The following is a 14443-nucleotide window of genomic DNA, read 5'->3' on the forward strand; positions in this document are numbered from 1 at the left end:
GCACTGCTGTACAGCTCCTTGAATGAAGTATATCTTTGATAGGCTTCAAATAAAGTTTCTCCAAAACAAAAAAAAAGGGGGGGGGATCTGTGTGATGTACTGAATTACATTCCATACCACTGGGAGTGGAAGGTTGCCGGACAGGTAAAGCGCTCTGGCAGCTGTCTGCTGTAGTGTGAACCCAGACTAAAGCATATCTGGAATGGTTCAAGTCAACTCTGGGCACAGTCCCACTGCAAGGGTTATTAACTTATTTTGTCCATGGGAGAGGAGAAAACGTTTTATGTATGTAAACCTCCACTCACCCAGGAGATGGTTCTCCCCCACAATCTGGCAGTGGACTGCCCCTCTGCATCCCCAATTCTTTTGCCCACAGTTAGGCTTTAAAGCCACTGTCAGTTTTTTTTTTCTTTGCCTTCCATATGCTATTAAGGGATGTTTCCCTTGACTTCCTGGTCCTGGTGATAATGGTCACTAGGGCAAATAGCAGAGGAGATTTTCCTTAATGGGGACACATACAAAAGTTAAAATATGAAAAGAGTATTTAGATACCTTAAAGAGCAGTTGTAGCCAAGGAACTTGTGTAGTATGAGAAGGCGGCAAAAGAGAGACATCTGCTTGCTTCAAATTTGATGTTATGATTTTCTTATTGTTGGGGGACATCAGGGGTATGCCCAGTCAATGGAAGGCTAGAAGCTGGACTATTCACTCTGAGCTAGTGCCTTGAGATGTTCAATTAATAAACATCTGGTTTCTGTAACAGGTGAAGGGAAAGGATGGAGTTGGCGCTGTTATGGATTCTATGGAGCTTGAACGCCAGAGAGGTATCACCATTCAGTCTGCTGCCACTTACACAATATGGAAAAACACCAACATCAACATCATTGACACACCAGGTATGTTCTGTAGTCAAGACCAAAACGCTTTATAATGTATCATGGTTTTATGGCTACAAGGAGCATATTTTTCTTGGCTTTATTACTCTCTATTAACAATATAACTGGTATCACTACAATTTATTAAAACAATGCCTAAGTAGGTAATGACTATAGCAACCCTATAGCATTTTTACAATTTTTTTTTATCTTTGACCAGTTTGCTTACTGTAGGTTTCTGTACTTCACCCATTGCTATGTTCCTGTGTTTTTCAATTATATTTACCTCCAAGTTGCTATGAAAATCTATTGTTTTCACTAAAAACTTTTGTTTCTGAACATTTTTTTTTTTTTAAACTCCCCCCAACTGAAATATTCATGGTATGGGTACACAAGTAATTTGTTTGGCAGTCAGGTGCCAAAAATCAAAGAATCAGTCAGTTGTCATTATTATCTGTTTTGTCATTCTTCACAAGTAAATTCCAACACCCTAAGGGTTTGTTCATATGTGCAACTATACTGCAGCCCCTCTGAAAAGTGGGCAGCAGTAAATTACATTTCAGAGGAAGTTTGAGAGGTGGTAAGTCCCTTCTTTGACTCACTGCGCTGCAGTCATGAGTCACGGCTCATTAATTTGAATGGGTTGCATTTAGTGGCAGTAGTGGCATTTTATTTTTGCCACAGCATAGGTACAACCTTGAGCGGTTTTACTGTGTGTTTAGGTGAGTGATTGGGGGACAGTAAAACTGGTCTGCTGCCCGTGTGAACAAGCCCTAAGATTGTCTGTCTTTAGTAAGGCAAAATTACCACATCCCAATTCTTGTCTATGAAGCTTCTCATTTATTTAGGCCATGGTATAGCTAGTAGTAATTATTCACATTGAAGAAGTGGTTTGGATAAGCTGCCAAGCATCTTCAGCTTTACAGAACAAGTCCAGTTGAATGTGACTAACTCCTATGGCTATACCAATTTTTGTATGAATTCTCATAATGCAGACTTTGGTTTTAGAGAAACCCATCTATTGGAGATCAAATTGGCTCCTATTGATAAACTGCTTATCAAGTCCTCATATTCTAAAATGTTGTATTTATTAAAAAATACTAAGTACAATGTTTTAGAAAAACATGAGAAGGGTAGCATACAAGTGAAGCTGTTTTGCCCTGCACTCAAAGCACAAGTTCACTTTGAGTTGGTCATACACTTAACAACTAGATTGTACAATGTCCTTCATGTTTACCAGCTACTGAACAATCTAATTTGTTATAAAAGCAGCTGGGCCTAGTGCTACATGTTTGTTTTTTTTAATGTAAAGATTCTTCAGTGAGACTGTAATGTTTATGACCAGCAGTAGACATATATTGGTTCAGAAATTATTGCAGCAGGGTCTAACATATATTTTTCATGCAGAACCTGAAAGTATGGTGTATCAGGTCCATTTGAGTATGGGAAAAATGCTTTGCATGCATTTTTCATGATGAAAACAGGCTCTGGACAGCATCTGGAAATGGAAGAGTGAAAAAAACGCTTCTAAACACAAACGCTTATAAACACAGTTAGCCGCGTTTACAAGTGTTTAGCGTTTGAAACGTTGATAAAATGTACTCCTGAATGCAAGATTATTGCGTTCAAAATAACGACTGTAAACTCAACTGCCTAAAAAGGACTGTAAACGACATAGTGTACGTGGACACATAGGAAAACATTAGGGAGAGTTCAGGAGCTGCTGAAAAAAATGCAGAAAAGCTCCTAAACGTGAGTTCATCAGCTGCAGTGTACATGAGCCCTAAATGTAAGTGCTAAATATCGCAAAACTTAAATATTTAACGCATTTGGTAAATAACGCATGCTTTTTAGTGAATTGACTGCTTTTGAGGTAAATACGGAAGTAGTTATTTTAACTCACAAATTCATGTGGTATTTATCTCTTAGTGAACTGTGTTTGGATGCAGAAATAAAAAAAACCCCTCTGCCAGGAGTAGCAGCTTTCGGCAGGAAAAATTCCTGATGCAACTAAAATTCCTGATGCACTTTAGCGCTATCTGTGTCAAGCATTTGTGTGTTCATTCATACTACTGGCCAGAATAAGTTCAAATTTTGGCCAGTAAAATTAATAAGCACCCAAGCACTTGATGTGCTTAAATGCGCCTGAACGAGCCTAAATGCGTTTGCAAAAATGCAGCTTTTCTCTTGCCAGGAAATAGGCATTTAAAATAGCTGGTCCAGTGTACATGAGGCCTTCCAGATTGCATGTTGGAGTATATGCTTGAGTTTTTCAGCAGTTTTTGCGTTTAAATCCCCAGTTTTTGTATTATATTTTAGATCAAATTTCTTGACTGTCAGTATGTTTTACAGTTATGTAATCTTACTTTCACATATTGCTTGGTGTTGACAGTTTTTTCTTTCCTGGTTATGTCTTCCAGGGCATGTGGATTTCACAATTGAAGTGGAGAGATCACTGAGAGTATTGGATGGGGCTGTCCTTGTTTTGTGTGCAGTTGGAGGGGTTCAGTGCCAAACTATGACTGTTAACAGACAGATGAAGCGATACAGTGTCCCGTTCCTGACTTTCATCAACAAGCTTGACAGGCAAGGCTCCGATCCCTTTAGGGCCCTGCAGCAGCTGAAGTAAGTATCACTGAATGCTTTGTATGGATTTTGGAAGATCTCTCACAATGTAGAAGTCGCCGGATCATGGATATATTGTTTTTGTTTTTATAACAGGTCCAAACTGAACCACAATGCAGCATTGGTCCAGATTCCTATTGGACTTGAGAGTAATTTTAAAGGAGTCATAGACCTCGTTGAAGAACGAGCTGTATATTTTGATGGAGAGTTTGGGTATGTATGGTTTGCAAGAATGTTCTGTTTCCTATTGTAGAGATATAAGGAAGCAATGGGCTTGCTTATTAATATAGGGCCATAAGCTCTGGTGTGCTGTGAGCCACATCAGAAATAAACCTTCCTGCGCTCACTGTGCTTTTAAAAATGTTTTGTGTTTATACTGGCACTGCTGTTATTACTGTAATAAATAGATTCTATAATATTCTTACAGGCAGAATATACGGTATGAAGATATTCCAGCTGAGTTCAGAGCAGAGGTTGCAGATAGGCGGCAAGAGCTGGTAGAAAGTGTGGCCAATTCAGATGAATTTCTTGGAGAAATGTTCCTAGAGGAGAAAATTCCATCTGCTGCTGACTTAAAGGTGGGGGTGTGGAAATAAATATGACTATTATCTTCTGGAAATGTTACATTTTCCTGTATACGAGGAGACTAACATTCTTTGTGTTTCTCAGTTGGCCATCCGAAGAGCTACACTGAAGAGGTTATTTACGCCTGTTCTGCTGGGAAGTGCCTTAAAAAATAAGGGTGTCCAGCCACTTCTAGATTCTGTATTAGATTATCTTCCAAACCCTGCTGAGGTGTCCAACTATGCCACCCTCAATGTTGAGTAAGTCTGTGCAAGATAAATTAAATATTATGTTTCTGTACATCATTGGCATTAAAATGTTGCAGTGTATATTGAGGTACCAATGCAATGCATCACAGTGATGTAGGCACAACCAAAGTGCCATTGTTCTAGGAAAGCATTGTAATTTCTAGATGCACTTCCCAAATATACATTCATTGGAAAGCTTGGAGATCAAGGATAAAATATTAACTTCTCTGATAGGTACCAACAGCATTAGGTCCAAAGCTGGCCATACATGTTGAACAAAACAACCTGACCTGACTACTCCATCCACACATTTGAGGAAAACTTGGACCAGGGTTAGAGGCTTCTTCCTCCCACAACTCTTTGAAGCCTCTGGACTTCAGAACCCATTCCAGGAGTTTCGTGACCCGGAAAAAACTGAAAAGTCAATTTTCTCCACTCTGATATTCTGGAGCCCCTCAGTCTGCATCTGTGAGAACCCTATGTGATTCTAATTCCACTCACACAGTGGCAGGTTCTAGCACTGTCACACTATTTAGTGCAACCTCATCTTTTATATGTTATAAAAAAATGGGTACTATTTTGCATTCTATGCCTTAAAATTAAGCTACTGAAACTGTTGCACTAATATCTTGTGACTTAAAATATCACTATTCTCCAGGGTGTCTGCTTTCAGAAAATATATAATGTTTTGGGAGTTTGAAGTAAGTTTAAGGCCAAAAATGATTTGTTAAATGTGTGCACAAAATTGCAAAAAAGTGTGTCAGTGTATGTGAGAGTGTGTGTGTGTGTTTTTGTTTTGATTTTCTGGCAGCGAATGGATTTAATGCAAATATGTCTGTTTGTAATCTGCAGACATGTATATGGGCTTTTGTGTTTTCTGTGTATCTGAACCAGGTGAAAGTTGTTCCATGTGTACTTGTTGTTCTTTTAACTTCCTAACTCATTTAACAATATTAAACATGTTTTTCTTTTTAGAGACGGAGAAGAGTCCACAAAGATATTGATGAGTGCTCTCAGAGATGGCTCTCATCCATTTGTTGGGCTGGCATTCAAGCTAGAGGTAGGTGTATTTTTTTAATGGTTGTTTTTAATTAAATTTGCATGAATTTTAATGTATGGACAGGGTGGTTTATACAGAAGTTGATCTATCGATCAATTTCTGTACAACCATTCTGTCAGATTCTTGCCACTCTATCAGTTCTTCCGGCTATAGCCAGCGGTGCTGATCAGTATATTCTTATGGCGGGAATGCCTCCCAGCTGTCAGAATGTAATAGATCAGTAGGTGAATTCCCCCATCAACCTGCTGGGTGAATGAAAAGACTCATGTATGGGCTGCAAACCATGGTAACCAGTCCACTATAAATGACAGTAGGGCCTTGACTAATTATTTTCCTTCCTTCCTTCCTTTTTTTTTTTTCCTTTCAAGAAATTAACGTCCCATTTTTCTTGTATATATTATCAAATCGTTCTTCAAGGGAACCGATCAAGATCAAAAATGAGCACTGCTATATATGACTTAGTCTTGAAGGTCTATGTTCCAAGGCTGTCATTCTTATCCTTACTGTACTGCTTGGCAAGTCACTGACCTGGAATAAACATAACGTGACATAACGTGTATTTGTTGGAACCCCCAATGTGTATCTGATAATTGGTTTCCAAAGAGGTAAAGCAAGGTTAAGAATGACAACTCTGGGCATGAACCTTCAAAGTCAGCTTTCACTGTACCCACATTGCTAGTCTGACAGGTTTTTTTTTTTGGCCAGCTTTTCAGAACTTGGCTATTAATGATCTAATCATTCAGTCAAGAAATGGCATCTGAATGTTTCTCCAATGAAAAATGTGCCTTATTGGTTTTGTCTGGTTTAGGCTGGTCGCTTTGGTCAGCTGACATATATCCGCGTGTATCAAGGAGTGGTGAAGAAAGGAGACTATATTTACAACACAAGAACTGGAAAGAGAGTCCGTGTACAGAGGCTTGTACGTCTTCATGCTGACGTAATGGAGGTACAGTACCTTTCATGAGAATACTGATTCATTTACTGCTTGAATTAACTAACATCCATAGTTTGCATTAGTGATATTTAGCTATAATCCATTTGCTAATACAGGCAGTCCCTGAGTTACAAACATCCAATTTACATATGACTCCTACTTAAGAACGGAGGCAGCGTGACGTCACACTGGTCCCAGAAACTGCTGGGCGGCCATCTTGCTGCTCATTGCATGCTACCACCCACTGTCCAACGGACCTGTCAGCAATCCCACATCACTGCATGGCCAGTTAACCTTTCCCTATGCTATCGAAAACGTAAAAATAATTTTTTTGGCTGGAGTTACAGTTCAAAAATGTACCTTTCTTTTCTGGAGGCAAGTTTTTACCTGAGGGAGTAAGTGAGGGAAAATCTGCTAAAGGGAAACAGGCAATATTAAAAAGCTGACAGAAGTTCTATCATTTCCTACCTAATTAAAAAAAATGCATTTTTACTTCTGTTTGTGTTGCTGTTAGAGAGATTTTCCCTCACTTCCTTTCCTGGGGACAACCTTTTTTTTGTTTTGTTTTTGCTTTTGTTTTGTCAAAAAGAAGTGAAGGAATCTCTTCAGCGAAGTCTTTTGACTGCAGTAAAACCTTATAGGAGTTCTAATCCTTTCCCACTCTGTACAACAAAGAAAATATTTTGACTATAGATGCACTTTAACTTGATATTTCTTAGGAACTGAGCTGTATCTAAAGATGAAACATTTTTTCTTTCTTGCCTGTTAAGGGATGCAGAAAGTATTTCACATATGGTTTTTTATTGTCGCCTATAGCAGCAGTGGACACTGGTAAAAAAACAAACTGTAAGCCAGCCCAGAATAACCCCTCCTACTACTAGCCTGCCTCAATTCTTGGCTAGGTAGCTAGAAGAAGGGATGTCTTCTCTTCAGGTATGCTGTGTGGAATACTAGAAAATAACTGAAGGAAGTCTCTACAGGGTACAAAAAGTAGAGACTTATCTAATGGCACAATAAGGAGGTGCCATATCCCATAATGTATAGAAAGATGTTGTTCAAAATATAATTGGACTTTATTAGCACCCCACGGAACACAACACTATGATAAAACCAGAAAGGTTTTTATTAACAAAATTGAAATCCTAAAACAATTGATATCCACCCCCCTCTGCCAATCCCTCCACTGGCTTCCGATTGCGCAACGGATCAAATGCAAAATCCTAACACTGACGTACAAAGCCGTCCACCATACTGCCCTGAACTACATCACCGACCTAATATCCAAGTACCACCCAGCACGCACACTCCGCTCCTCACAAGACTTCCTTCTCTCTAGTTCCCTGGTCTCCTCCTCCCATGCCCGCCTCCAGGACTTCTCCAGGGTGTCACCCATCCTCTGGAACTCCCTGCCCCAACCCATCAGATTGTCACCTACTCTCCTTTAGGCGCACCCTGAAAACCCACCTCTTCAGGGAAGCCTACCCCACCCCCTACTAACTTGCCGACCTCCTCCACTCTTCCTACCACTCTGTCCCCCACAGCTTTCTTCTCCTGTGCCACCATCCCCTCCCTCCTAGATTGTAAGCTCGAAAGAGCAGGGCCCTCGATCCCCTCATGTTTTGCATTCTATTGTTATTGTTCTGTCCCCCTTTGTAATGTACAGCTCTGAGCGAACTGTTGGCGCTTTATAAATACTGTATAATAATATCCAAACACAGAATGTTATTCCTTCAATATATCAAACAGAACTCCCCTTATAATGGTAGAATAATACAATATGTACAAATAATCTCCCAGATAAATACAGGTATGTGGACTATACAGGGTGTTTCACTATCCAAATCCAAACAAGTAGCCTCATAAAAGCAGTGTATATTCCAACATACCACCTGTAAAACAGTGTGCCACATCACAGGGTTCCCCATAGAGAGTCACCGCTCTGCTGGATATCACATGTGCCCCCATATATATGACACTCCTACTGGAGACGCCCATGGCGGCAGCCAGCAAATTGTCATCCATCTGGTCCAGCTTCCTACTGTGCAGTTGGTTTGCATGTGCAGTACCTGAGGCTGATTCAGGGAGAGGGCAGAAAACACCTCCTGGACAGCCACCACCATCCGTTATACAGGATACTTATGCCAAAATGAAACACACGGTGAAGCAAGTCAAACATTGGATGTAGAAAAATAAAACTGATATAACTATCATGAAATGAAAAAAGGTGATCAAACAATATTAGACTGGTAAATGGACAGTGCAGTCACCACATAACTGGCTAACACCAATAATGACCTATTATGTACCGTAGTTGAGGCACTATACATATTGTAGTATACAGAACTAGATCTAGATTACCAAGAAATAACACCACAAGGGCCATATATGGGATTATTTTTTTATTAGTAATAATGTTTCTGGTTTTATTTTAGTGTAATTTTCCATGGGGTGCCAATTATATTTTGGAGAGCATCTTTCTATGCACGACTAGTCTATTTTTGCTAGCGCGCCCTTTTTTTTTTGTCCTCTTCAAAATGTATTTTCTTGAGTGTTTGTTCATGCCGTGTGCAGTCACCTGCCTTTTCACGCACTGGATCAGCACAGGTCTTTGGCAAGGGTGCATAGATGATAATAGTGTTCCATGTGCCTCATTTATACCACAAATTTGTACATTGCATGTGCAATGTGCATTGCAACAATATGCATTTAAAAAAATGTAAATCAATGCATGTAAATGCAGCGTAGCTCAACTATAAGCAAAGATAATAAAATAAACTAAGCATTTGGCGCTTGCAGGGACCTGTCACTTCACTATGGGTGACATGAAAATGCATGCCAACACGCATAAAAATGCAGTGCATATCAAAATGCATGTTGAATACACATAACTGCACATGCACTGCATTGCAGTGAGCTTTCGTGTTCAGATTGGTGTGAAAGGACTCTGAATCAAGACTGTTCTTCACATTGCTGTAAGAGCTTATCTTTTCCATTACAGCTATCCAATGCGGCTGTCCTCAGCCTGGCTGTTGGAGTCATGAGTCCAGCTTCCTCCCTCCTTTCTTAGAGTTTATTCCCTTATTACAGTCCTCTTTATATTTGTTGGGTGAGGCCACATTCTTGGTCCTTTTGACCAAATATTTTTTTACTTCAGTCATGCAAGATGACTGATATTACCCAAATTAATAGTCTGTTTTGGATCTTACCAGTTTTGTGCACACTGCTCTGAAACATCTTCTATCAATGTGTTGTTTTCAAACTGACTCCTTTAGAGGCCATGAAGACTGCTTTTGCATCTGTACAGAATTGGTCTACTCCCCACTGTGTATCCAGCAGTGTTTTGTCCTAATAAACTGATGGAAGGTGCACCTGACTTTAAGGACCAAATCTATAATTGGTTGGAAACCCTCTCTAGAACCCTGGTCGTGTAAGTAGGCCCTGCTCTTTACCCAATCTTAGCTGTCACATTACTGTGCCAATCCATGGCTGACTGTTCAAATCCAGCCATGGATTGGCATGATTTTAAGATATTATTTTTGCTGCGGTTGATCCCTAGGTTATAGAACATGTCAAGTATTAAACTTCAGTTGTGATGGTCTGGTGGCTTTCTGGATTATCTGTTGTTTGGGTCTTCTGACAGTACTCATGCATAGGGCCCATTGGTTAAAGTGGTATTAAAGGTTTGTAGTTTAAAAAATTTGGATGGATCCTGAATCTTCAGGAATGGTGCTGGAACTTGACTCATTGTTTGATTCTGGGTCTAGTACTGGACAGAGCTCAGCCAGAGTGTTACTTTCACAGGAGGAATGTCAGACTCTTAAATTGAAGCACTTCAGCCAGTCGTTCATCTCTTTGTTTTTACATGAGTGTCTTGGGTCTTGCGGTAGGCGCTTCAAGACAGTCACATTTGCCTAGTTTAGCTCTAGACTTCTACAGTGCAACATTCTATCATCATCGGACAAGCCAATCAAGTTTCTGATTCGTTTGCTCCAAAGACCAGGTTGTCTCAGGATTTCAGCTCTGAAATCTGGGAAGCCCTTTCCCCTCTTCTTCTATAAGATCCTCTCGATATATATGCCAGCCTGTTAGGTGGGGGAGGGGTCCTGGGCACCCTGTCAGTGCATCAGACCTATATGTCAGGGGAGTCTTGTCTCCTAATCCAGCTTCCTGGAACTTCAGCAACAAAATAGACAGGTTTGTCTGCAGGTACAGTGATCCTCTCTCTTAAGCAGTGGATGCCCTGGTGGCTCTATGGCATCACTGCACCCTGTTCCATGCCTTTCCTCCCCTGAAACTTCTGTGCCTGCTTTTTAAGGTCAAGATGGAGGTATTTCTGGTTATCCTCAATGCTTCAGCCTGGACCGGGTAAATGTAGTACGCCAACCTAGTAAGACTATTGACAGGCCCTCCATGGGCTCGCCAGGGTCTTCTCTCACAAAACACAAATTACCGTTCTGCTTAACATTACTGGCTATTAAAGCCTACATTCTGAGAGACCAGGGTATCTGAGTCTGTGAGTCCTACAAAACTAAAAGTAAGAAACTCTACTTCTCTCAAGGGCTATAATTTGACTTTTTAGGTAAATTTTACTTTGTGTAAGTCTTGGGGCTTTATTCCCAGGATTTTGTCTGTGGGACGAATGCTCTCCTTCATGCAGCTTGATCTGGAACAAAGTTTTGCTCTCAGCACTCTGAAGAGTCAGGTTTCTGCCCATTCTATTCTGCTTGGGAACCCAGTTACCACTCATTAAGACTTTTGTACAGGTGGTCTCCTATGTAGCTGCCCTCTGTCCGTTTTCCTGACTCTGTGAGATCTCAGCCTGACAGGTAGTTTTCCTGATAATTGTTACCTCTCCAAAGCAAGTGTCTGCCTGAACTGGCAGCCTTATCTTGCAAGAAACCCTTTCTGGTTTTGCATAGGAACCAGGTGGCATTGAGGTCCAGGACTTCTTTCTTGCTTAAGGTAGTTTCTGCCTTTCATCTTAACCAGGACATTGTTCTCTTGTCCCTCTGTGTGGCTCTAGTTCATAAAAAGGAAATTTCCCTCTATTCTCTGCATGTGATTCCTGCTATGAGTCTGTCTTTCAGCAACTGCTTCCTTCAAAGAGATTGATTTTCTTTTTGACATCCCAAATGGACTCCATAAGAATGCATGAGATTCTTGTTTTGCTATCTCTAGGTGGCTTAGGCAAAGGGTCAGGATTCACCCATACTGTTAGATTTGTGAGAGCTTCTTGGGCTTTTTTGGCATCAAGCAACTGTTTCCCATATTTTCAAGGCTGCCACCTGGTCTTCTGTTGACACATTCTCTAAATTCTGCTTGGTGGATGTTGTAGTCTTATGCGATACTACTTTTAGACAGAAGGTCTGTCAGGTGGCTCTTTGAGTTTCAGGTAGTCCCCAATTTTCTTGGGCCTGTTAGCTTTTGCTTGCTGTGTTGCTAGCCCCGCTCAACTGGACTGCTTTTAGATGTCTGTAATGTGAAAGACTTCCTGTAATCCTCAGTGGATGAGCAAGAAGAAAATAGGTATTTGTACTCCCCTCCATTGAGGGACATAGGGCCCACACCTCTGTGTTTATGATAATGCAATCAATACTGCTTTGCTGCAAAATTGAAGCATGCTGATAGTAGGATGGGTTATTCTCAGCTGGTCTACAGTTTTTTCCTTGCCAGTGTCCAGTTCTCCTGAAGGCGGCATTATAACCCAAAGGAAAAAGGCTGCTTCTGTCCCTGAATTAACCCTGAGACAACTATTGTACAGATAGTACAAAAATCCTGTGTTTTGTTTTGTAATGATTTGTGCTGCTCATTGGGTAGACTTGATTTCCTGACTTGGAGACACAACAGAGTAAATCTATTTTGAAGTTGGGTAAATCCTTCAGCTGTCAAGTGTTCTAATTAAAAGATGTCACCAGAACAGAAATAAAGGTGACAACTCAAATGTTTGGATTTCCTCTCACTTTCAGTCCTGGTGACAATGGTCATTAGGATAAACTGGGAGTGCAAAATGACCATGCCAATATAACATCTATAAATAGATGCAAAAGGATATGTAAAAGAAAAAAAAAAGTCCCTAACTGCATACAGCCATCCAAAAAACTCAGATCACTAGTCAATGGGCCCGTCTGTTGGTTTCAGTGATGACGGGATTCCGTTTTCTTTTTAAAGTGTGAATCCCTTCTAACCCTCCCACAGTCTATCCAAGAATAAAACAAAATGGGCTTTAGATGCACTTTAACATTTCACTAATAACAAAATGTTCAGTTTTTTCTACTCTGAATGATTACACCCCTCATAATAAACTGTTACTTGGAATTTGTTTCTCAAGGATGTAGATGAGGTCTATGCAGGAGACATCTGTGCATTATTCGGGATTGACTGTGCAAGTGGGGACACCTTTACCAGCAAATCCAATGACAACCTATCTATGGTAAGCTGCATGTATATGCTTTTAAAACCAGCATCTTTAAAACTAAACATATTCCCCCTGGAGAAGAGCCAGTAAAGAGGAGATATTATTGCAATAAAAAAAATATATAAATTATGACTACAGTATCGGAGATAATCTATTTTAGTCAGGTCTCTGAATAAGACACATGGTCCAACGTGCAGTTGGATGAGAAACAGTTTAATCTCAAACTGTGTAAGTTCTTTCTGTCAGAGCAGTAAAAATATGGAACGCCCTTCCACAGTTCGTGATATCAACTGAGTAAAAATAATTTCAATAAACTTTGACACGAGTTTTTCAGTGAACACAATATACAGGGGTAGGGGAATTTGACATATGTTGAGCTGGATAGACCTGTGCCTTTAGTCATCTTTACCGACTATGTAAGTATATATAAAGATCAGTCAACACTGTAGCAGCGTTTCCTCTTCACAACCTTTAGGGCTAATTCACACTGACTTGCGCTAAAATGTAGGGAAGATGGATGAACATTTCTATCCATATTAGTTTCGCGCTGATGTCCATTGACATACATTTTGGTGTCCGTTGACATGCATTTTGACATCAGTTGAAGTGCATTTTAGCACGCGTTAAAGCATACTGCATTTTCAAAGGAAATCCTGTGCATTGCATTGACATCCGCTTACGTACGCTTGCATTTTAGCGCAACACAGGTCAATACAGCATTATGGTGTGAATAGGACACATTGGAAATTGTTTTTCAGATGTTGTTCCATTGATCTGTGTTTTACAGCTGCACTGAAACGCAGATCAACACGCTGGTGTGAATTAGCCCTTGGCACCATCAACAGGATATGCTTTATAGCAAATCTGATTTGTCAGAGCTCAGTGAAAAACTTCTGCCATTTGTTGTAATTCTGTGAAACCTTGCTGATGGTCTTCAGTTTCACCAGAAATTGTGTCCATAGAGAAGCACATATCTCAGAAAATGGAAGAGGGTGCAGGATAAGCTGTCCTCCATAGAAGCAGTCTTTGCCAGGACAGTGAAATAATGCAGCACATGTGTTGAAAGGTTAATTTTCCTTTCCCTTAATTAAAAGGTTAGTTAATCTTTTCACAAAAAAAACAAAAAAGACAACTAATTCACAACACCCTCCCTGCCTCTCCTGTTGCTGCTGCATGTACCTTACGTGATACCCATTTTCTGCCTCCCTCCCCAGTTTGGCATGTTAAAGCATCACTATGCAGTGCCAGAGGCTGTATAACAACATTATGCAAGCAATGGTCAGCGCTGGTCATGTGACTGCACTTACCAATGTTGTGAGTTCATCTTTTCATTTTTTTGTGAAAATGTGAACGAATCCTTTAAAGTCTAAATCCAAATTTAAACATAATTTTAAATTTTTTTTACCCATTTTTAGGGTGTAATGTTGCTATGCAAGCATCATCTCCAGATTATCTGTTCTATAAAAGTCAAAACAGAGGTTTTTATTAACCGGTATAAAATTCAAGATCTGTATACGACACTGGCATGTCTGTTTTCTGATAGATCCTCTTCTTGGTTGCAGGAGTCTATCCATGTACCAGATCCAGTTATCTCTGTAGCAATGAAACCTGCCAACAAGGTAAGATGCTGACACATACTGTCAAACTGTTGTAATTCCTACACCGTTCACCTGATTTGGATGTAAATACTCTCAAATTAAAGCTGACAGTCTGCAGTTAAAG

At 40.2% G+C, this 14443-nt stretch overlaps 1 protein-coding gene across 1 annotated transcript in view; it reads left to right on the forward strand.

The window, feature by feature from the left end:
* Positions 1–14443, forward strand: part of GFM1 (G elongation factor mitochondrial 1) — a 65037-nt gene that overhangs the window by 6065 nt on the left and 44529 nt on the right. Inside the window, exons 3-11 of the mRNA XM_089675420.1 lie at positions 764–896; positions 3296–3500; positions 3597–3713; positions 3928–4078; positions 4170–4324; positions 5288–5372; positions 6181–6318; positions 12635–12736; positions 14284–14340. Coding sequence (XP_089531546.1) covers positions 764–896; positions 3296–3500; positions 3597–3713; positions 3928–4078; positions 4170–4324; positions 5288–5372; positions 6181–6318; positions 12635–12736; positions 14284–14340 — 1143 coding nt within the window. The remainder of the gene's footprint in view (positions 1–763; positions 897–3295; positions 3501–3596; positions 3714–3927; positions 4079–4169; positions 4325–5287; positions 5373–6180; positions 6319–12634; positions 12737–14283; positions 14341–14443) is intronic.

Source organism: Staurois parvus, unplaced genomic scaffold, assembly GCF_062004578.1.
Source record: "Staurois parvus isolate SC_StPar_1 unplaced genomic scaffold, SC_StPar_1.0 ptg000155l, whole genome shotgun sequence".
Taxonomy (NCBI): Eukaryota; Metazoa; Chordata; class Amphibia; order Anura; family Ranidae; genus Staurois; species Staurois parvus.